The 23,892-nt window shown below is 43.5% G+C and overlaps 1 protein-coding gene across 3 annotated transcripts in view; it reads left to right on the plus strand.

Moving 5' to 3' along the window:
* The window catches only part of TRAPPC12 (trafficking protein particle complex subunit 12), a 74,596-nt gene that overhangs the window by 3,683 nt on the left and 47,021 nt on the right, over positions 1-23,892 (plus strand). For all 3 annotated transcript variants that reach the window (XM_072143506.1, XM_072143505.1, XM_072143507.1), the window contains exons 3-5: positions 7,761-7,877; positions 18,340-18,453; positions 20,877-21,015. In XM_072143506.1, coding sequence (XP_071999607.1) covers positions 7,761-7,877; positions 18,340-18,453; positions 20,877-21,015 — 370 coding nt within the window. The remainder of the gene's footprint in view (positions 1-7,760; positions 7,878-18,339; positions 18,454-20,876; positions 21,016-23,892) is intronic.

Raw genomic sequence — 23,892 nt, forward strand, 5'->3', positions numbered from 1 at the left:
AATTTTTGCTGACCGTTTACCTAGCTGGCTGGAGCGAGTGTCCCATGGGAGTGGCCAGTGAGGAGCGGTCCCCCCACCCTCGGGGAAACCGTTCTGCCATGGGTCTGTTCCAAATATAAAAAACCTCCCATGTCCCTCATATCTCCCCCTCCTTTGATTCCCCCAGTCAAGAGATCATACGTTTATACATGCTGCTTCGTCCTCTTCTTGTTGAATGCTTTTTTTTTTTTTGCCTGTGTGTGAACATATGCAGATGAAGTGCAGCCAGCCACCCCGTCTCCGCATCCATCTGCGCATGCACCACACTACGCTTGGTGTGCTACAGAGTTGGGTACCAAGCATTGCGCTAGTGAGCGTGATCAGCGATCGATGCATGACGGAGCAGTTTTCCGAGGGTGGGGGGGGGGGGTGCTCCTCACTGGCCACTCCCATGGGACCAGGGACACTATAAAAACTCTTTGGCAATGTGCACTCTATTTTCTATGGGGACATGGGGGAGCCAGAAAAAGGGCTGATGACAGGTTCCCTGTAAGTTGAGCAGCCTACATACAGAGATGGAGCAATTGGATATTGGCGGATGTGCTGTTAGCGTGACCAGCTCATCTTTATTTATGTGACCACTGTAATGTCGTGGTAGGAACCCGTATGATGCAGAAGGAACCGACACTGGATCACTGGACTGCAGACTCAGAGACAACTTTATTCCATGCTTCTCCTTGCTCTGTCTGTAACAACTGCCCTAACTTAGACTGCTCCTCCTCCTCAGTACATCACTGTTGCTGGGCAGAACATGCAAAACACATTAACAGTAAACATATTAGCAGAACACATATAACAACATCACATCCCTCCCCTCCTTACAAAAATTTAGAAAAACATAAACATGGCACTTATATTGACCATAAATACAACAGTCCAATTCCGCAAAAAATGTTTAGAGTTCTTAGAAGAACTTAGAAGAAGTGGTTAGAAGATTCACTGAAGAATGTAGTCTGGTTTTCTCGTCTAGGATAGCGTTGAGCTATGCCACTGTCAGGGCTACTTGGAGAGTTTTCTGAGCTAGATGTTGGTGGAGTTGTTAAAGCAGGAACCAATCTCAAATCCGGTGATGGACTATGGACCACACTTTTATCTGGAATAAACTCCTCTTCGTCCAACTCTGGACTAGCTACTCCTGGATCATATCCTTCAAGCTTTTTGAAATGGGACACATTCCGTGTAACCTGATGACCATGGTGTTGCGCAGTGATCCTGGTACCTTTGACTTGAGTCACTTGAAAGGGTTCAGGATAATATGTGGAAGACAGTTTGTCACTAGATCTCAACCTCTTAACTAGGACCCAGTCTCCCACATTTATTACTACCTTTTTGTAGCGATCCTTGCCTCTATCAGCATATCTCTTCATCCTTTCTTTTGATAAGGAATCCTTGAGAGCCATTGGGGACTCAATGGGAGTTGAAGGGCCATTTGGGAGTTTGATGCGCAAAGTCCTGTTAAAAAGTGCAGTTGCTGGCGGTGTGCCCGTAGAGGGGTGCGGTGTGGCTCTGTACTCTCTAAGGAATTTGTACAATTCTTGTTGCAGATCCCTGTGTTCCATGGTGGCAATCCTGAGAGTTTTGCTAATAGATTGCATGAAACGTTCCATTTCGCCATTGGCCTGAGGCCAGTATGGAGCTGTTTTCCTGTGTGTAAACCCAAGATAAGTGGCAAAAGATTTGAAGTCTGCACTATTGAAGGGTGGCCCCTTATAAGTTTTTACTGTTTCTGGTATGCCATATGCAGAAAAGATCTTGTCCAATGTAGGTATAACTGCCCTTGCCGAGGTTGTGGACACAGGCTCAACAACTGGAAATCTAGAAAAATCATCCATGACTACTAGAAGGTGAGAATGATCAGGCAATGAACAGAAATCAACGCTAACTGTGGTCCATGGACTTTCAGGCAGAGTTGTCATTTGTAGTGGAGCTTGTGTATGGACCCCTGTCGCTGCTTGACAAGGAATGCATGCTTTGATGAGGGACTCCCCCTTATTGTCAATTCCTGGAGACCATACTTTGTCTCTAAGTAGTTGCTTAGCTTTTACAACTTGTGAAACATTTGAATTGTTGACATTGTTCACCAGCTTTACTAAAACTATAGCCACTGCACTACTGCAGCTGAGAAGCGTGTCTGCGGTGCAGTCCACTACATAGAACGTGTCTCTTATGGACTTCCCATCAATTGCCAGTTCTGACTGAAATTTACCACACAGGGGTAAGGCAGTAGCTGAACCATAAGGAAATATTTTCAGATTGGCACTTTGCAGAGCAGGTTTGTTCTTAAGACAATCATAGACACCTTGACTAATGACATTAACAGATGCCCCTGTATCCACAAGCATTTCCACAGGACTGCCATTTATGAAGATGACCTGTTTGGGATTAGTAACTGCATGCACAGTATGAGAGCCCTCTTCTGTGACAGAGAATAGGTAAGTACTGCTGGATTCATCAGTAGGTAGCACTGGCTGCACTGCATGGACTCTCTGTGACACTGGCTGTTTATAAGGGACAGGACCTTGTGGTTTAGCTGAGGATCTGCAGACTTTAGCAAAGTGATTCTGTTTCCCACAGTTATGGCAGTCTGCTCCCTTTGCTGGGCAGGTTTTCTGGTGAGGATATGCACCACCACAGTTGTAGCATGTTGTACCCTGTGTAGGAGGCATGTGCGGTTTCTGGGTGAGCTTTGCTACATACGATGGCTGCTCTGGCCCTGCCCTGGTCTCTATGAGTTTAGCCTGATTCTCTGCAGCATCATTTATATGTGCAGTCTCCAGTAGCTTTGTAAGAGTCATAGTGGGATCTCTCAGTGCCTGCTTCCTTAGTTTAGAAGAGATGCAGCCCTGTATGATTTGCATTTGAATTTCATTGTCAATGTCTGCAAATTCACAGTATGTAGCAAGATGTCTGAGCCTGACATGATATTCAGCAATGCTTTCTGATGGGGACTGTTTGCACTGTCTAAACTTGAAAACCTCAAAAGCTGGATTTGTATATGGAGAGAAGTGCTTGCTTATTGCTGCTTTACATGGCTCATAGTCAGTGTTATCTCCTGTGTGAGGCAGAGTGGTGTAAATATCATAGACCTGCTCTCCAGCATAGTGCAGCAGCATGGCTTTCTTTCTTGCATTGTCAGTAATGTTCATAGCTTGCAAAAATATCTCAAAGCGTTTCAGCCACTTATTCCAGCATGCTCCTAAGTTTGCCTGGGACTGGTGCACATCAAAGGAAGGGAATGCAGGTAGACAGGCCATGGTGGATGCTTATATCACAGTCTGGGTGGCTCTTCTGAGTTACTGAAATACCTTTACTTGATAATAGTTTATCCTCGTCGCCAGTTGTAATGTCGTGGTAGGAACCCGTATGATGCAGAAGGAACCAACACCGGATCACTGGACTGCAGACTCAGAGACAACTTTATTCCATGCTTCTCCTTGCTCTGTCTGTAACAACTGCCCTAACTTAGACTGCTCCTCCTCCTCAGTACATCACTGTTGCTGGGCAGAACATGCAAAACACATTAACAGTAAACATATTAGCAGAACACATATAACAACATCACAACCACTTCTGCTGATTCATTCTCTGTACACTTTGTAGGCCCATACCTGGTTCTGTGGTTTATAGCAGTTCAGTCCCATGGAGGGGAAAGGGTACAAGTAATATGTGTGTGTCCCGCTATAAGTGGAGAGCACCGCAATTGTCGAATCATTGCTATATAGTGGTGGTGCTGATAGACCTGACATTTTAGGACAATCCTAAGGAATGTTTAATCTTTTCGAGGTCTAAAGGTGTGAATCTTGTACTATATATAATGTGTGTGTATATATATATATATATATATATATATATATTTTATTGGCCCATTTCCAGTTATAAGCCAAAACCAGGAGTGGTGGATCACCCATAACAGGACTTTCTATTATACCCTACTTCTGCACACCCATTGGAAAGACTTGCTCCTGCTCTGAGTGTTCTCCTGGCCCTAATGAGCCTTTGATAAATAACTATGCAATAGAACAAATAGCCCTTCTCTTCTTATTAGGCACTTTTTCTACACATACTGTGTCTCAAGGTTTTGTGATTAAAAAATAAAGAGCCCATTCATCCACTGCCTCCTGTCCCGCTGCCCAAACAGAGGCAGGCGGTACAGGAGGCCGTGGTTAAAGGCGTTGGCCATTATACCATTATGTTTTTTGTAATGTGTGCGGGGCAGGATATTAGGTAATTTTACCAATATACATCTATTGATAGTTCTGCTCCGCTTTTTTCATACATAAAGTGAAGCCTCCTGTCATTTACCTTATCAGCCAGTAAATCATGACCATAAAATGGCCGCAGATGGAGGGTCATCTGTACCGTTTTGGAAGCCAAACATGGGTATGGATCATAATGGGTGAGGATTATCTTTAAGAATTGCTGCTCCTCCTCCATTTCTACTCCACTCCTGGTTTGGGAATCAAAAACTGCATCTGAGAAACTGAACGTGTAGGGCGCATCCCTCAAAGTTGTAAAAGTCTGCCATTATCCAATCGGCATAGAACGTGCATGGACACGACAGGTTACAGGGAGGGGACATTTTAAAGTGTATTCATTTATTTCCGCAAGGTCGAACAGCAGAACTTAACTTTTTTGGAGTTGGTATTTTATGGGTGATGGAAATCCTAGCTGGCAGGTCAGCCACCTCCCAAATCACCTGATAAGTACAGTATTTTTTTCGGACTATAAGGCACACCATCAATAAATGCATGCTAAAACGTCTAGGTTCATATATAAGGCGCACCTGATAAGGATGAATGACCAGCAGGTGGCAGACCTGTGCACAGTTCAAGGCAGCTCTTGTCTGTAAGTGCGGTTCATATATAAGGCGCACTGGACTATAAGGCGCACCTTTGATTTCTGAGAAAATCATAAGATTTTTTGTGCGCTTTACAGTCCGAAAAATAAACCAGCATTGTGCAGGTTATAAGATTTGTAGAGTTCCCTTTCTTGGTTCCACGCTACCTGCCATTTTAGAGAAAATTTTGTTTTTCTTCTAATGCAAATTAGCTTCAGATAAAGCTCCGCCCCTGGTGCACGGAGAAGCTAATATGCATAAAGATAAAATCCACGATTTTCTCTACAATGACAATCACGGGGAATCAGGAAAGATAAGTCTGGAAAGCCTGTAAAGTGCCCTGCACTATGGTAGGTTTATGTGTGATGGAGGGGTACACTTTCTCTTTTACCAACTGCCAAGTCGGGCAAATATATTTGTATATTTTTGCGCATCAGGGGGCGGAGCCATGTCACATGGTGCACTCACTTCCTTCTTTCTATGCAGGATATTGGCAAAACCGGGGAGCATAGACATAAACAGGTTCCACAGTACATGTGCAACGTGTGGCATTGAGAATTTTTATAAATTTTTTGGGCAAAAATACTGAATTTTCCTATTATACCTGGTGACTGGTATATCAAGAAATATAATAAAGGGCTTGTGGTCCTGGGTCCAAGTCCCAGGCTCAACACCTGCAAAGAGTTTGTATGTTCTTTCCAAATTTGAGTGGGTTTCCTCCGGGTCCTCCAGTTTCCTACCACACTCCAAAAACATACTGGTAGGATGATTAGATTGTGAGGCCCATTGGGGACAGGGACCGATTTGGTAAGCTCTGTGTAGCGCTGTGTAATCTGTATAAATAAGGGAATTATTATTACTGCACAATGCTGGTTTTATCTGTGGGGTGAATCTCGGAGCAGATAGACTCTCTGTAACATGTGACGTCTGATTTGGTGAATCTTGACAAAGCGCAGAGTTAATTGAATGATGTTTTTGTGAATGTTACATTTAGGGGGAAGGTCTCTTTAAGAATGATAATTTTGGTGGCTGGGTTTTTCAGGCTTCCTGTGAGTAATGAAGTGTAATATTATGAGTGACAGTGATAAAGTGATGGGGGCAGACACTGTCTGGCACTTCCCAAGCTGTTCCTATAGAAATTCAGCAGCTCTGTCTTCTACTGTCACTGGGATACACTACTCCAAGTCTTTATATAGCGCCGGGAAAGTTTCTGTCAGCAAAATTTCCTATACAACCTGTCACGGAGACGGCACAAATTCTACCTTTCACAGGAAAACTTCTACTAAGCTGGAAGTTCAGCATAAAGATACTTTCAGGGGAAGCTTTATTTAGGAAGAAGTCGCTGAAAATCCATATATGTATGTTTAATGGGGAAGGCTCAGGTTTATTTTGCCCTAGGGGAACTTGAAGTTTTGTACAAGTGGCCAATGCCTTTAACAGCGCAAGTATTACACCCTAATAGGGTCGCCCATATTATACATACATTCCTGTTTGTGACTAAGAGCCTCAGGTCACATGTCTCCCAGGCTGCAGGACTCAGGACTTCCTGTGAGGTCTGGTGTCCTGCTGCTTTCTGGCAGATGGAGAGGACTAGCAGTCGTTACGGTATGCACGCCGCCTCTATGGTGACCATTCCAATATCAGTGGTTAGATGGGTGTGCCAATGTTTCCCCACGCCCCTCCAACCACTGATATGGGAGTGGTTACCACAGAGGGGGCGTGCATACAGTAATGACTGCATGGCCTCCTCCATAAGTCCGCAGGACACAGGAAGTCCAGAGTCCTGCTGCCTTGGGAGTCATGTGACCTGCACATCCAAGCAATGAACAGTAAATTTAATATCAGTGACCCTATTAGGGTGTTATACTTGCCTTGTTAAAGTTTTCTAAAATGTGCCAACCCCAAAAGAAGCTAGTCTAATATTCCCTCGGGCTGACCTGGCGGATATTTTGGTTTTGGTCTCTAAGGCCCCTTCCACACTTGCGTTGCAGATCACGTCAGAGTCTGATCAGGGTGCGATCAGTGTTTGGTCAGTGAAAAACGCACGTGCGCGTGCACGCGCGTTTTCAATGCAATTTCAATGCGTTTTTCACGCGCAGGTAATGCTATCTTTTCTATGGCAATTGATGCGTGAAAAACGCATTGCACTTGCATGTGTCTCAGAGTGCGATGCGTTTTTGATGCATCTCCATAGACTTGTATGGTGCGTTTTTCACGCGCGTGACTTGCAAAAGTAGAGCATGTCGAGATTTAAACACGCGTTAAAAAAAATGCAAGTCTGAAAAGACCCATTGATTCCAATGGGTCAGAGTGCAATGCAAGTTCTGCGCGTCAAAAGCACACGCAGAAAAAGCGCGTGAAAAACGCAAGTGTGAAAGGGGCCTAACAGTATTCTGCTTGATACTATAAGACTGTAGTCAAAAGTCCTGCCCATCCCCACAAGTATCGGCATAGTTAAAAACCACCCGCCCAATGTGTCCGTATTCCTATCTAGTATTGCAGTTGAAATGTGGTACCTGACACAATCCATGGACACGGGGGCGGTGCTTCTGCACAATCTTCTTTTTTTTTTTTCCATTAGCAGTTTTTTAAGCTGTATAATTGAAAAAAACTTTACCAAAATATGTTAACACTATGTATGCCGTCACGGGCTTCTCCCCGGCTACTTCTGCTGTGGATGTCTCGTTCTTGGTTGTCCTTCTTTTGGTTTCCCCCTTTGCACATTCATACATTTCCTTTTTGTTGAAGGTCGCCTTGGTCAGCGCCATTTCGCATATGACGCCTGTATTCTAGAGTTGTGCCATGTATGCCATGCTTTATATCTGTAGAAACTCAGGTAAGTGGCCGCCATGATGATATGAATAGTGTGATTTCCTCTTTCTAGGGGGATGCAGTGAGGGAACTGATGCTGCGCTTCCTGGGAGAACAAGCCGCCATGAAAAGACAGGTCCTCACCGCCAACTCTGTAGAGCAGACCTTCCTGGGCCTCAAGCAGCTCCTGGTAAGTAGAGGTGGGGGTATACAGCAGCGCAGGGCTTGCTGGGTCAATAGTTACCATACATAGTAAATCTATAGGTCTATCTATTAGTATATGTGTACAACAGATAAGAAGATACGAGTTGTATTGCGGCAAGAATCATCTTGCGGATGTGTGCAGTGACGGATCAGATTTCTATGTCGAAACTGCGGATGGTTAGGTTCTAATGGTGATCCATCCTCGCTGTGGAGCCACACGTTGCCCCCTACTGGGTATGTTTCACATAATAATTCTTGCCTAGGATGTCCCTGGGTCTCTACGAGACAGCGGTGCTGCTTTTGGCCTACACGGTTGTCAGATTTATCACCATTTCAGCAATTACAGGGACAGCAGCAACTTACAGACATACAGGATTTCATGCAGAACCCCGCCCCTCTCCATGCCCAATCATATTTCATCTTGTATCCAAGCTAGCTGAGGCCCAACAGGGTCCTAGAGCCTCCCTCTAGTCATACAGTTTTCTCCAATAACTTCTTCTTTTAATATTATCATTACTTACATGTATCGTCACATACATATAAGGTTTCATTACTACTTAGTGATATATATATTTTTTTTTTTTAATAAGTGGATTTTTATTCTGAATTTACAGGAATACTACAGTAAGTTATATATTTCTATAGGACATCTGACACCAGGATGAAGGATTGTAAGCCAAGCACTCTGGCAGATCCCTCTTGGAGAATCTGCTCGACTTTTAGCTTAAAAAAAAAAAAAAAAAAAACGCTTAAAAATCATGCCCCTCAGGTTAATTTCCATAATTTTTTTAAACTCCTTAGTGACAACCCATACAGGTTTTTGCGACAGTCACTAAGGGGCCTTAAGCTAGGACAGGCCCCCAGTGCAGGAAAGCGCAGTGCTCCAACTGTCATATGACAGCCAGGCCCCTGCTCTAACCATCCCGATCAAAATGACATCCGTTCTAACTGTTAACCCGTTAGATCCCGTGGTCACAGCATTGTACGTACCTGGTCATCCCAGGGTGCCGTTTTCTTACAGCTGAGGACTTGGGTCTGTCTTCTGCAGGCACTGTTGTGCCGTCCTCTCATCTACTCGCTCCTGTCTACCAGCGGCTCCATGCATTTGAAAAAGGCTGTGGTACAGCCGAAAAAACGTTCACAGTTTGTTGCAATAAAACCTACTCATCTTGCATTCTACTATTGGTGTGCCAGAATTTATTAGTTGTACGTTGGAGTAGGATTCTGATTCTGTGCACCCGCAATGGTCTGAGGAGTGCGTTTTGGAATATTTTTGAAAAATAAATGATGGTCCCACTAAACACAACCCACTTTATGGAATAGCAGCTGCTGAAATATTCTGTGGTAACCATGCAATTTTGAATTAATCCCCAACCCCCCTGCTGCTGCTAGACCTCTGTGCGGCAGTGACTGGTCTCTAATCTGAGCTGCTGTTACCCTGCGATTTCTGAGGCTGGTGAATCGGATGAACATATCCTCCGCAGCAGAGGTGACTCTTGGTCTTCCTCTCCTGGGGTGGTCATCATGTCAGCCAGTTTCTTTGTAGTGCTTCATGGTTTTTGCCTTCACTTGGGGACACTTTCAAAGGTTTCCCAATTTTTCGGACTGACTGACCTTCATTTCTTAAGGAAATTATGGCCGCTCATTTTCCTTTAATTAGCTGCTTTTTTTTCTAGCCATAATACAAATTCTACCAGTCTATTCAGTAGGACTATCAGCCGTGTATCCACCTGACGTCTGCACAACATAAATGATGGTCCCAACACCGTTTATAAGGCAAGAAATCGGAGATTGCGGAGCACCGCAAGATTGCACATCAAAGATGGAATTGTAGAAAGGACATTTCATACCCTACCCTTTTCCCATCTAGATTACTGGAAAACCCCTTTAAAGCACAACTTTGCAATATGAGGGCAGCTTATAACAGACTCTGCTTGGCTTGATGGCAAAGACAGGAAGTGTTTAGTCTCCGCCCACTTTGCTACTGAGGAGAATTTCTGACAAGTAGCATAGAACAGAAAAATGCCATAAGGCTACATTCACACGAACGTATGGGGGACGTATATACGGCCGACGTATATACGGCCGATATACGTCCCCCATACACTCCTATGGGCGCACGGCACCCTACGGGAGCGGTACGGTGCGGCACCGTACCGTTCCGTACCCGGGAATAAGATAGGACCTGTCCTATCTTTTCCCGTAATACGGGGCCGTGCGCCATAGGTTGCTATGGAGAGGGGCGGGGGTGAGCTGCGCTCACCTCCTCCTCCTCTCCCCGTACACTGCCGTTGCCCGGTACGGTACGGTACGGGCGGGCAACGGCAGTGTGAATATAGCCTAAGTGTAAAGAAAAGGGCGAGCGATACAATGTGAACATTGTTCGGTTTCTTTTTCAAAAGAGGAATCACATATGTCAATTTGGTATAAATCCTTATGAAAGAGAAGTTACACTTTTTAAAGTTCAACTGTAAAGTAGAAAAACTTTTGCCTAACTTTGCACTAAACAAAAATAAGCAAGTAATCTACTCTAATTAGCTATCTGCAGGTATTTAGCTGCTAGAAGAGGTTTGAACTTGTCCCTCCAGGCTAAACTCTATTTGCCATGCCTCCTGGTAACCATGGGAAATCATATAGATTAGCTAGCAAGACAAGAGAAGGCTTGTTGGCAGTGGCTGTAGTAGAGGAGTGCACGAAAATTGGATCATGAGTGTTCTGATTCATGTGAATGCCTTCAATGCTCTGACCTCAGTGCCCTGGTCACAACAAGGAAATGCTGCCATCTTTTAGGAATAGCTGAATATAATTTTATAAGAAGGGATGATTGATATACCAGGCTGTATCTCAGGCTAGGAATGAGCCAGCAGCAGGATACAGGTATCGTTGGAATTGTTGTCAGTCTCTCCAGCTGTGCCAAAACTATTTTTTGTTAGTACCTTTAGAGTTACACTTTAAGTATTTGTCAGGATTCCAGAAGTAATGCAGTTTGAAGAATAGAAGGAGAGCAATATACCTATACATTCAGTAAAACGAAGAAGGGATTGCAGTGTGTGTTGTGTTTTTTTTTTTTTTTTTTTTTTACATATATATTTTTATTTATTTATTGTAGGTATATTTTTGGTGGCTTTTTATTTGTTTATTTCTTTTATACCCCAAGGTTTTTTTTGTTTTGCTTTTTTTGCCACAGACGAGTGTGGAGATGAGCTCTTCTGCAGAGGGCTAGAAACCTCCAGTATGTAATAAGGAGAGCCGTTAAATATTAAGCAGTGAGTTGTGAGTGCGTCTGGGTATACAGTGACCTGGATTTGCTGTATTAGTGCGGGGCTCACCGCTGTGTATAAACATCATCCATTTATTTGTTCTCTGCCCTATTTTCTCTCCTCCTCTTGCCTGTGTGCTCTGAGCCCCGCTGCGTTTTATGCGCTCATTCATAATCCGCAGGCAGCTGCCGCGTTTTCTGCGTTACGGATTGAAATACAGACATAATTACTGCTCGTGTGCTACTTTGACTTTTCTTTGCTGTCTCATTTTTCTTGTTAGTATTGTAATGATTAACTATAAGAAGGTTTTTGGCTCTTTTCAGGAGAATTTCTTAAAGGGAACCTGTCACCAGGGACATAATTTTCATTTAAGACAGGTTACAGAAGCCCATTACAGCTGCAGTGCAAATATGTCTTCTCTAAGCATTTGCATGAAAATATAATTGTTATAACTTACCTTGTACCCTGACAGAATCCTCTGTGTAGTCCCAGGGGCTGGGCTTTTGTTTGGATGCATTTCAAAAAAACATGTGACTTGTCTGTGCTGCAGACTGCTCAGCTCTCAGCCCCCACCTTTTGTGCTCCTGTACAGCTCTTCCCTCTACCACTGATGTCATCTCACCAGGCTGTGAGCTCTGTGAAGGAGCAGGAGGGAGGAGCTGTACAGGAGCACAATGGTGGGGGATGAAAGCTGAGGAGTGAGCAGCAGAGACAAGTCACGTTGTTTTTTGAAATGCATACAAACGAAAGCCCAGCCCCTGTGACTACACAGGGGGTTCTGTCAGGGTGCAAGGTAAGTTATAACACACAATTATATTGTAATGTAGATGCTTTGAGAAGGCAGAAAAACATATTTGCAATCCAGCTGTAATGGGCTTCTACAACCTGTGTTTAGTGAAAATTATGTCCCTGGTGCAGGTTCCCTTTAAAGGAAACTTATTGGGGGGGGGAGAATTCTTGTGCAGTATTGAAATTGTCCTGCCTTACCCTAATATCTAATCTACTTCTAATATCTGTGATCCATGGCCTCTTTCCTTCAAAAGTCATCTTTTAAAATTATGTTAATGAGTCTGAGGGGCTCTGTGGGTTGTTTCCAGAACCCCTCAGTGCTGCGGATTCACAGGTGTCTGCTCTCGTAATAAAATCTGTATCTGTATCAGGTAAAAATGGTGACAATTTTTGAGCACTGCTCTGCTTATTGTAACTTCCTGTGAAGCAACAGGACTAAGGGTTCTTTGAAAACACACAGCTCCTAAAGTCTCATTAGCATAATTTTAAAAGTCGATGTTAGAAGGGAAGAGGCCAAGAATAACACATATAAGAAGATCACCACAGTCAGGGTGTCTGGATGTATGAGTAATGTCCCTGGTTTATCATGATGGATTTTGATGGTAGATTTCCTCTAACCCCTTCCCGGTGCATGGGTCCCAGTGCATGGAGAGGGCTCGCGGGCCGAGCCCTCTCCATAGCCGGTAAGTCTTTGCTGCATATTGCAGCAAAGGCTTACCGGTAACACCCGCGATCGGTGCGAGCACCGATCGCGGGTGTTTTCTCCGCGATCGCCGCCAGCAATGCTGCCGGCGGCTTCAAAGAGATGGCGCCGCATGGGCGCCGTCATCTTGTTGTGGATCGCTGCTCCCCGATGACGTCACGGGGAGCGGCGATCCGTCGCGATGGTAACCTCGGGTGTTCCGAACACCCGAGGCTACTTCGTTTTAACCCATGCATTACAATGTGCTAATTGCACATTGTAATGCATGGGGAGTAAAATCCACATATACTGCCATACTGTAGTATGGCAGTATATGATAGGATCGATCAGACTACCTAGGGTTAGAGTACCCTAGGGAGTCTGAAAAATACTAAAAGTAAAAATAAAAAAAAGTTAAAAAAAAAAAAAAATTATAATAAAAAAACCCTAAAAATTCAAATCACCCCCCTTTCCCTAGAACTGATATAAAAATAAATAAACAGTAAAAATCATAAACACATTAGGTATCGCCGCGTCCGAAAATGCCCGATCTATCAAAATATGATAATGTTTTTTCACTATGTTTAACCCGTAATGGAAAATAGCGTCCAAAGTCGAAAATGGCATTTTTTTGCCATTTTGAAAAATATAAAAAAATTAATAAAAAGTGATCAAAAGGTCGCACAGTCCCAAAAATTATAGTAATGAAAACGGCATCAAAATTCGCAAAAAATGACACTATCCACAGCTCCGTACACCAAAGTATGAAAAAGTTATTGGCCCCAGAAGATGGCAAAATAAAAAAAAAAACTATTTTGTACAGGAGGTTTTAATTTTTTTAAATTTATGAAAACATTATAAAACCTATACAAATCTGGTATCCACATGATCGTACCGACCCAAAGAATAAAGTAGACATGTCATTTGGGACGCAGAGTGAAAGCTGTAAAATCCAAGCCCACAAGAAAATGGCGCAAATGTGGTTTTTCACCATTTTCACTGCATTTGGAATTTTTTTCCCGCTTCCCAGTACACGCCATAGAATATTAAATACCGTCACTATGAAGTGCAATTTGTTCCGCAGAAAATAAGCCATAACACAGCTCTTTATGTGGAAAAATAAAAAAGTTATAGATTTTTGAAGTTGGTGAGTGAAAAATGGAAGTGAAAAAACTAAAAAAAAGGCCAAGTCGTTAAGGGGTTAAGATAGACTGGATAATTCCAGAATATTTAGCTGAGGACCTTGTGAGGCTCCCTTGGTTGGGCAGGAGGTGGTGGCTTATGAAACCACTGATCCCACAGTAATCAAAACGTGGCAGCCTGGCGACGGTCACGTCAGGCCCCGCAGCGGCTTGCGGTTGGGGCCGCCATACTTTATTACATACACAGAGGAGCCTGACGATGAAGCTCTCTCCATGGAGCGCGCTTGTGCATATCACGTGTTAATCACCCGCAGACGCATCTGTCAGGCTTAGAAGGGTCAATTGTGGGGTTGGAGCTGAGCGGGGAATAGACGACTGCCGCAGACTGCTAAAAAGCTTTTAATGGTAATAATGGAGAAGCTCCGCACTCTCGTTTCTGGAGGTACGTCCCCGGGAAGGGTTAATAAATGCATTTTCCCGCGCCGCGCCAATGTGCTGTAGCAGCGTAATTTATGATGGAGAAGAATGTCATGGCTGCTGGAGGAGGACATTTTAATCACCTTAATGGTGTCACACGTGGAGTTAATGGCCCCCTTTGAGTCTTTGTTTCTGAGGAGGGATTGGGCACAGGTACTATTAGCCGCGGAGAGTGCGCCACTCCTGTGCACGAGGAGACGAGCCCTACTGTATTTCTACCTTTCATCTGTCGAGGGGGAATGAGGTTTTTGTTTCCGTGAAATTTTTTATATTTTGATTTTTTTTTTAAATAAAAGGACATTATTTTTAATAATTTTTCCGCGTCAACAAATTTAGTTTCAGAAAAGATCAGTAAAGAATAAGCAAAGATCGGAGCATGCTTCATTGTTATTTTGTACAGGGTCTGTGCACACAGCACAAGCTCCTACCAGATTTTACCCCATTAAACTACTCGCCCCTTAGGTAGGGGATGAAATGTCCTTTCTAGAAGTCCCTTTTTAATGTGAAATCTCTACCCCCAATGTCAGACAAATATGACTCTTCTCATTCCATTTTCACATGAGATTAAAATGAGCAGAGAAGAGTCACATTTTAGCCAGGGATGAGTCAAGTTTAGAGGCTGCAGGGGAAGTGTCGCTTCAGATGCTACTATCTTCGGTTATACAGTACATTTGTGTTGTCGTAGTAAAAATAAGAAACTTGTCTTTCATTTAACATCCGGTGTGTGGGTCTGTGAGCTACAGAACCAGAGATCCAAACAGATGAGAGAGGCAGGAATTGGAATTTTATCTGCAGCTCATATTCCCAATGTCTTTAATTGCCTGTAGATCACAGAACCATGGACCTGATGTCATCTGAAAGAGGAGATTCTTGTCTTTAATATGGCACCAGCATTATGTTGTCTAGGTACTATAGAACTGAAGATGGAAGTAGTGACACTACTTCTGCAGCCTCTGAACTTGACTCATTCCAGGCTAAATGTGACTCTTTTTCTGCTCATTTTCACATAACTTTCGGCGAGATTTTATTTTCTTCCCATAGGTAAATAGATGAGATATCAATACATGAGGGAATTTTATAAAAGACATTTAATCCCCCATCTAAGGGGGCTTCTAGTTCCATAAGGTAAGCCAATTGAGCCCGCCTCTGTTGCACTTGCATGTGCATGATATGATGATTCTCTCGCTTTATGGGTAGGTGGGTGTTGATGGGTGTTCCTGCTCCTATGATAGCACTGTTATTGGTTTGGGATGGGTCTTCATTCCCGTATTGCTACTGATCAGCGCTCCCGTGTCCTGGAGTGACTGGTAACACAGCAGCTGCTGGGACGCATCTCCGTTACAGCCGGGTAATCGCCCCCTCCTCCGCAGCCATGTAAAGAGCGCAGAGATGCGCTGCTTCCTCCAAATAAAGAATTTCCTAAATTCAGTCTTGGAAAACTTTTCTTGCCTCCGCAATAACTTCTCCCATTAGTAGACACAGTATATTACTAGATAGCGGATCTACACAGGGGTGGAAGGTGGGATTGTATTCCTGCATTCCTGTGCTGTGATCTAGCTTTACTAGGGCATAGGAAATAGAAGCCGCTGTGGTGTTATCTACTGTCCAGTATATTTAATATTGATATTCTTGGTGGCTCGGTGGTTAGCACTACAGCCTTGCAGCGCTGGTCTCCTGAATTCAAATCCCACCCAGGTCAACATCTGCAAAGAGTTTTGTATGTTCTCTTCGTGTTTGCGTGGGTTTCCTCCGGGTCCTTCCACACTACAAAACATACTGGTAGGTTGATTAGAATGTGAGCCCCATTGGGGACAGGGACTAATTTGGCAAGCTCTGTACAGCGCTGCGGAATCTGTGTGCGCTATAATAATAATAATTCTTGTACAGCGCACACAGATTCCATAGTGCTGCACAGAGTTTGCCAAATCAGTCGCTATATAAATAAATGAATAAAGGAATTGTAATGATAATAATACAAGGGTGGAACCTTTGGTGGGTGGTAAATCTACTACAATCCTAAAGGGAATCTGTCAGCAGTTTTGACCATACTATTCTGCAGTGTTGGGTATAGGCCCTGGAGCTTTGTGTAATCATTCGGTGTGTTAGTAGAATGCAGGAGTGTGGAAAAAAAAAATGCATTTATATTCCAGGATTGTAGCTGGACCAAGAAGTAGGAAAAATTTATCCAGCTCTCAGGGACCGAATATAATTCTAAAACTGGCGTCACTTTTATTTCATTGTTACTGAAACATACAGAAATAGTGATAAAACCAACAAGTTTCGACAGGTACGGTCTTATCCGTGGTCTGATTGAAACATTAAACACACACACACACAAACGCACAAAATTTAAAATAAGAGGAGATGTGAGTAACGTATCGTGTATTGGCCTAAACCAAATTAACCCCTTACATAATAAAATAAAGCAGTAACTTCAATGCAAAGCCAATAGTGGTATTAGTCTAATTACACATTAATGTAGAGCACACAGCCCAATGCCTTACAATAAATCACAACATCAAATAATGAGACTTATACATAGAGCATGGGTTGTAAAATAATGATGTTTGGCTGATAATAAAGACAAAAAGCAAGGAGTAATCTTGTAGCGATGACACAGTGATGCACTGGGGTGTAAGATCTCTTCACTGAGCACAGCCCTGCACAGCAGTGTGAGGAGCAGATGTCACACACGAGTGCATCAAGCTACAATCTTGGAATAGAAATGCATTTTTCACAGCCTTACATAAACACACATAAAGGTATGATTACTCATATCTCTAGGGCCAATACCTAACACTGTCTGCAGCTTCTTATGGTCAAAACTGTTGACAGATTTCTTTTAAAGGGTGAATATACACAGACTTGGCCATTGAAAGTGACATATAGGGGGTCATTTACTAAGGGCCCGATTCACGTTTTCCCGAAGTGTTACCCGAATATTTCCGATTTGCGCAGATTTTCCCTGTATTGCCCCGGGTTTTTGGCGCATGCGCTGGCATGCACGCGACGGAAATCGGGGGGCGTGGCCGTAAAAAAAAAACAAAAAGAAACAAAAAAAACAAAAACCTGATGGAGTCGGGAAAAACCGCCGCAGTTTAAAAAAAAAAAAAACAGCAGAACAGTAAAAAAATGCATTCATACTTCAGGATTGTGGCTTTTCCGAATGCACTGTGAGTGTGTCCTCACACTGCTGTGCTCTGTGCCTTATACTGCTGCGCAGCTCCTTACCTCTGGTCTAAGTGACTGCTGTAGTATTCAACAAGAAACCTGTTACAGCGTGTACTTTTAAAATGCTGCAATCAGTTTTCCTGGTAATACTAAGTGCACTGGGGGAGTGTCCTCACACGCTGTAGCAGGTTTCCTTGTTGAATACTACAGCAGTCACTTAGACCAGAGGGAAGGAGCTGTATATGTAGCTGACCTCTATACATTGAGCTCACTCTGTTGTAGTATTCAACAAGAAACCTGCTACAGTCACTTAGAGCAGAGGGAAGGAGCTGTGCAGTAGTATAAGGCACAGAGCACAGCAGTGTGAGGACACTCCCCCAGTGCACTTAGCAGTTTTCCTGTTGATAAGAAGTCCATTAAGGTGGGAATAAATAGATCTCCATGGCGTCTTCCTAACCCTGCTCGGTCAGGACTGCTGACAGGCTCCCTGTAATGGCCTCCATCAATGATTTATATACTTTGAGTGTTTTATTAAGTCTGAAAATTCTCAAGTTCTTTTCAATTCTGTTATTAAATTACTTTGCGAGCGTATGACAAAACGAAGCCGCCTCGCCCTCCATTATAAATGCAGCGTGCGGCGGCTTTCACCCTCGGTAAAATTTAGGCCATTAACATCTCCGCAAATGAAGGGGGGGGGTGCGGTGTTTGTAATATTGTTGGTGTCTAAGCAGCGCCTCACGCTTGGCTTCACTTACCGCCTAATTATACGGACGGCTTTGACAAATGACATCCCCGGCTTTTCTGGCCATCTTTCCTGACCTTGTCATCATTACTGATGACTAGATCCCGGCGCTTCAAGCAAATGAAGCAGCTGAGCGTTTTATTGGCGTCATTTATTAGTAACCATCTCCTCTTCTCTTCCCACAGAATAGTAAGAACTGGCGGGCGGCCGTCGACCTGAGTGGGAGGCTGCTCAGTGCCCACGGGCAAGGGTATGGCAAGAGCGGTCAGCCGACTAACCACACCACCGACTCCCTGCAGGTGAGGGCGCTGCTTATGGCTCCAAGTGCAACGCTAATTGTGCAAAGAATAATTGGAGACGTTCTGGAGACTAGATGTCATATTGTTGTAGTATGCGGGGATCTGAATGTAGAGCAGAAGCCGCAGCTCTATTGTCTTGCAACCTGTCTCCAGATTTTACCCCTTTAAAGGAAATCTACCATACAAACCCAATCATCCAGAGACACTTACTCATAGATCCAGGCCCCATGACTGTGGGAATCTTCTTATATTTGTTATCCATGGCCTCCTTCCTTCTAAAATCAACTTTTATAATTATTGTAATGATGCTGAAGGGTTCTAAGGGTGTTACCAGAGCCCCTCTGTGCTGTAGCTTCACTGGCTGTTACACTGCAGGAACACTTCCCTAATCCCACTGTGTGAGATTACAGCAGGCAGAGGGAAGGGGAGACACTGTAGCAGCCTGTAAAGCTGCAGCCGTGAGGAGCTCTGGTAACGCTCCCACCTGAGTCCTTCAGGCTCATTAGCTACAAAAATTGATTTTAGAAGGAAGAAAGCCATGGATATCAAATATAATGAGATTACCATAGTTACAGCACCTGGATCTATGAGTGTCCCTGTTTTACCAAGGGAGATTTCCTTTATAGGGTATCTACCACCAGGCGGAAGGATTGTATGCAAATGAGCCTGAGGGGCTCCAGGCTCCATAGATGTTAATGGTGCCTGGAGCCCCTCGGGCTCATTTGAATACAGTCTTTCATCCTTTAAATTACCAGCCCCGTCAGCTAGAGTATGAAATGTGTTTTGTTTTTGTTTTTTTGTTTTTTATAGAATTACCTATTTTATGTGAAATTTTGCCTGTTTAATTATACAAAAATGTCTTCCAAAATCATGGGAAGAGTCACATTTGCCTTCAACGAGTCAAGTGTAGAGGCTGCCGGGGGAGAGTTACTTCGGAATCCTTGGTCCTTTTGTACCTAGAACCGTTAATTTTGTGTTCTATCAAAGAAAAGAATCTGTTCTTTGAAATCACATCAGGATTGTGGTTGCTTTCCTTTTATGACAGCTTTACCATATTTTTAAGTGGTATAGAACTGAAGATGGGGACTTCTGACTTTCCCAATGCAGCCTCTCAAGTTGACTCATTTGAGGGGGGAAATATGACTCTTCTCAGCTCCTTTTCATATGAATTCATTCAGAATTCCTTTTTTTTTTTTTTTGTGAAACAGCAGATCAAGTACAGGCTGTCCCCAGTTTACATAAAAGATAGGTTCTATAGGTTGGTACTTATAGAGGACCTGTCACCCAAAATTTCGGCACTAGGAGCCAGTGCTTTAACAAATGCTGCAGTGTTAGAAGGGTAGCGTTACCGGAAACCTCCGGTAACGTTATCTAACACTGCGGCGGGGTACAATGTTATCATCGGACAGCTCGCAAATAGGTCCGCTGTATTCATGAGGGGGCGGTCCGAGGCGCTGCCTCTACCCTGGACCGCCCTGCTCGCTCCATAGGCCGGCAGTGACTCCCACGCGGCAGTCACCGCCCCTAACCACACCCCAATCCCGCCCCCTCATGAATACATGGGACCGTTTTGCGAGCGGTACGACAATTACACTGTACCCCACCACAGTGTTATATAGCATTAGGAGCTAGTGCCGAAATTTTAGGTGACAGGTCCTCTTTAAGTTGACTTTGTATGTAAGTCGGATCTGGTAATTTTTATAATTGTAGCTCCAGACAAAATTTTATTTTTTTTTTGGTCCCTGTGAAAATTGGATTTTTAAATTTTTTTTGTGCTGCCCTGGAAAGAAGGATTATTAATAAAGCTTCAATACAGACACCTTACAGCTGATCATTGCAGTCTGGGACTATAGTAAAGCATCCAGAGAGGTCCGTCTGTAACTAGGGGTCGTCTGTAAGTCGGCGACTACCTGTATATGTATTGCTGCTTCATCTGTATTTGTTAGGGACTGATAGAGATGGGCAGCAGGACCCCACTCCACCAGACTTGTCCCCCATCCCTCTTTCAATCAATCATATGTTGAAACATACCAACTAGATGTTTATTGTCTTTTTATTTTCTGCTCTGCTAAAATATATGGATTAGTGGTAAATTTTCTTTATTTTGTGCTAGACTCTATAGGTAAAGTGACATTGGCGCCACCTGCTGACACTCGTATAACAAGTGACACATGGGTAGGGAGAGAAGTTAGGGCTCCTGTTATATTGGGTTATTTAGCGCCCATGCACTACAGTTCCCATTCCCCAGGACTAATGTTACACATTACAGAGACTTGGGAATATTTGTAATCTGATGTTTTTATTCGTGGCTTGAGCCTATAGACTGTGGTGCCTTATATAGTGAATTCTGTAAAAGATCACATTGATAAATTACTAAATATTATTCTATACATCATGTAACCAGACATTGATGTGTTTTCCAGCTCTGGTTTCTCCGGCTCTCCTTGCTGGTGAAGCTTGGACTTTTCCAGAATGCTGAAGTGGAGTTCGAACCATTCAAAAACCTTGACCAGCCGGATCTGTACTATGAATATTACCCTCATGTCTATCCGGGGCGCAGAGGTAAGAGGCCTAAGTGCATGCAATCAGTTACATAGGTTGGATCGCTAGTCTTGAACATAACGATATTGAAAAGAAGTCAGATTCATATTCGCTGTTCGGGTGTTGACATGGAGAACATAAAATTATTCTACAATCAAATCCTAAAATTTCTGCTGAATTCCATCTTGCTGGCAAGACAAACAATCGATAGAGTTAAAAACGTTTGCCTAACTCTGCACTAAGCTTAAATGAACATTTCTCGAATTTACTATCTGCTATCTTACTATTAGCTATCTGCAGTGGTTTGCCTGCTAGCAGGGGTTTTACCTTGCCGGGTTGCCGTGGGAATCAGGTTGTACTCTGGAGAGGAGTAGAGGGTGGATCTTGTTGGGAGGGGCAATAGGAGAGAATACAAGTCCCAACTATTGCTGGCAGCATGTAAAAAAAAAAAAAATTCCAGGACCTGCTGCAGTCTGAATGGAAGTCTCTGCATAGCATACTGACCAATGGTATGCAGCCGAGCCGGTTGTCTTCGAAAGTTTGAATGCACAAATAAAGCCAGAGCTCAGGCTCCCCATCAGTTCTTATGAATGGTATCAGATCCTGCACACAGTGTAGATACAGGGAAACCTCTTTACACAGGAAAGTGGTGATCTGCAGATAGGGGGCAGTGTCCATACAGTATAATGGAAGAAAAATATAAAAAAATCTGTGATTGAAAGAAAAAAATATATTTTATGGAGGGGGTCCTCTTTGAGAGGTGGTCTTCTGGAGAGGTTATAATATATGTGTATATTAGTGTACACATACTGTGATACTGCCATGTGTTCATCTTTTTATTCCTGTGTAGGTGTTTCATAGTGTAGTTGGACATGTTTTAGATTACTGTATGATGCAGAGATCCAGTGCTCTGTCTCCCGTGCCTTGCTCTTCATTAGATCTCTGTACAAGCAGTAACACTGATTCTGTGTCCTGATTGGCCAGGTTGTTTGTGCATGGAATGCCCTCAGTGCTCTGGCCTCACTGTCCTTAGGTGATATACCAAAAAAGTCCCCACCCACTTCAGGAGAAGCTGAGAGGATTTTACAGATTCAGCTGATATATGAGGCTATATCTCAGGATAGGAAGAAGCCCACAGCTTGATTCTGGTATCGTTGGAATTGTCAAAGGCTCTCTCCAGCTGTGCTCAAACCATTTTTTGTTAAGTAACTTTACAGTTTACACTTTAAACTCTAAAAAAAAAGACATGCCGAAAGGAAAAAGTGTAGTAAAGTTTTTCTTCTTTTGACAATTCTTTTTAATCTAATCACTTAGAATATCACAGGCAGAAAGTGAGGGTGTGATCCAGGATAAAGAAATGACTTCTCCTCAATTTATTTGTTCTGGGTGTTCTTGAACATAGGATTTCATATGTACAGCCTGAATATCTTCTTATCGTTGCTTTTGAAAAGCTTCCATCAGATGCCGTAGCTCTCAGTAGACTACAATACCTCACGAGAAGTTGTGGGCCGATGTACCCCAGTTGGAACCCTTGTTGATGAGCGGAGCAGCCAGCTGCCCATGGCCAGGCTGCCTTATTTATCTCTATGGACATGGCAGAAATTGCTCAGCGCCATACTCATCTGGGGGAGCGATGAGGGCTCTGACTGGGGTACATCCGACCCCTCGTACTAGTGATCTGTAGGGGGTCCCATCAGAAAGTTAGGCCCTATCCTGTGGGAAAACCCCTTTAAGCTACTAGCCCCCTAAGGTAGGGGATGAATTGTCTTTCTAGAATTCCCGCTAGAAACTTGCTGCTGGTGTCATATTAAAGATGAGAATTTAATCTTTCAGAACCGGGTATACAGGTTGTTAAAGAGAATCAGTCACCAGGTTTTACCCCTCTAAACTAGTAGCCCCTTCAGGTAGGGGATGAAATGTCCTTTGTAGAATTCACTCTTTTATGTGAAATCTGACCCATCTTTTTCACATAAGGCTCTGTGACCGAAAGGACCAAAGATACAGACAGCTAAGGACATAGGTGGGAACTGGATCTTAATGTGCAGCTGGCATTTCCTAACTATTTTTTTTAGCTGCCTGTAGGTCCATTTCCGTATCTTCCAGAACCATAAGCTTGATAGAATCTGAAAGATGAGATTCTTATCTTTTATATGGCATAAAAAGGTGTCATAGGTTTCTAGGTATTAAAATACCAAAGATAAAAGTGCCTGAAGGGACAGTACTCCCCCCTGCCCTCCGCAACCACTAAACTTGACTCACCTCGTGTGAAAATGGGATAAGTCATATTTGCCTGACATATTTGGGGGAGACTTTTTATAGGTAAATCGTGAGATTCACATAAAAGAGGTAATTCTAGAAAAGACATGTCATACCCAACCTGAGGGGGCTGCTGGTTTAGTGGGGTAATACCTGGAGACAGGTTCCCCTTAATGCTGGGGCAGAGGTTTATCTCTGATTTCCATATTTCATAGGTTTGGTGTATAGGTGTGTGTATATACAGGAGGGTGGTATAGCAGTGTATGCTGTGCTTTCTATCCTCCTTGATGGCTGGAAGTGATTTTTCATGGCGGAGTTGTTGTGCATTACTCAGGCTCGCAGTGATAGGTGAGAGTCTGGATAATGGCAGGAGACCTCTTTCTGTCACTCTGATACTGCGGGGGAAAATCTCCTTCACCTAAAGTGCCCGTCTGGGAGCCATTGCCTTTTCATTTGCATCTTCCTTCCCTTATAATTACTAGTTTTCCCTGTCTGCTTTCTTCCGAGGGCTGCGCAGGAATCATTTGATTTTCCGCTCTCTCCCCCATTCATGTGCAACCTCCAGCGATTCCTCTTCCTGACAATACAAAGTCTCCGCATCCTGCAAGTCGTCTCTCTTCTCACTTCTGACTGCATTTTCTC

The sequence above is a fragment of the Engystomops pustulosus genome, chromosome 3 (assembly GCF_040894005.1).
Source record: "Engystomops pustulosus chromosome 3, aEngPut4.maternal, whole genome shotgun sequence".
Classification (NCBI taxonomy): Eukaryota; Metazoa; Chordata; class Amphibia; order Anura; family Leptodactylidae; genus Engystomops; species Engystomops pustulosus.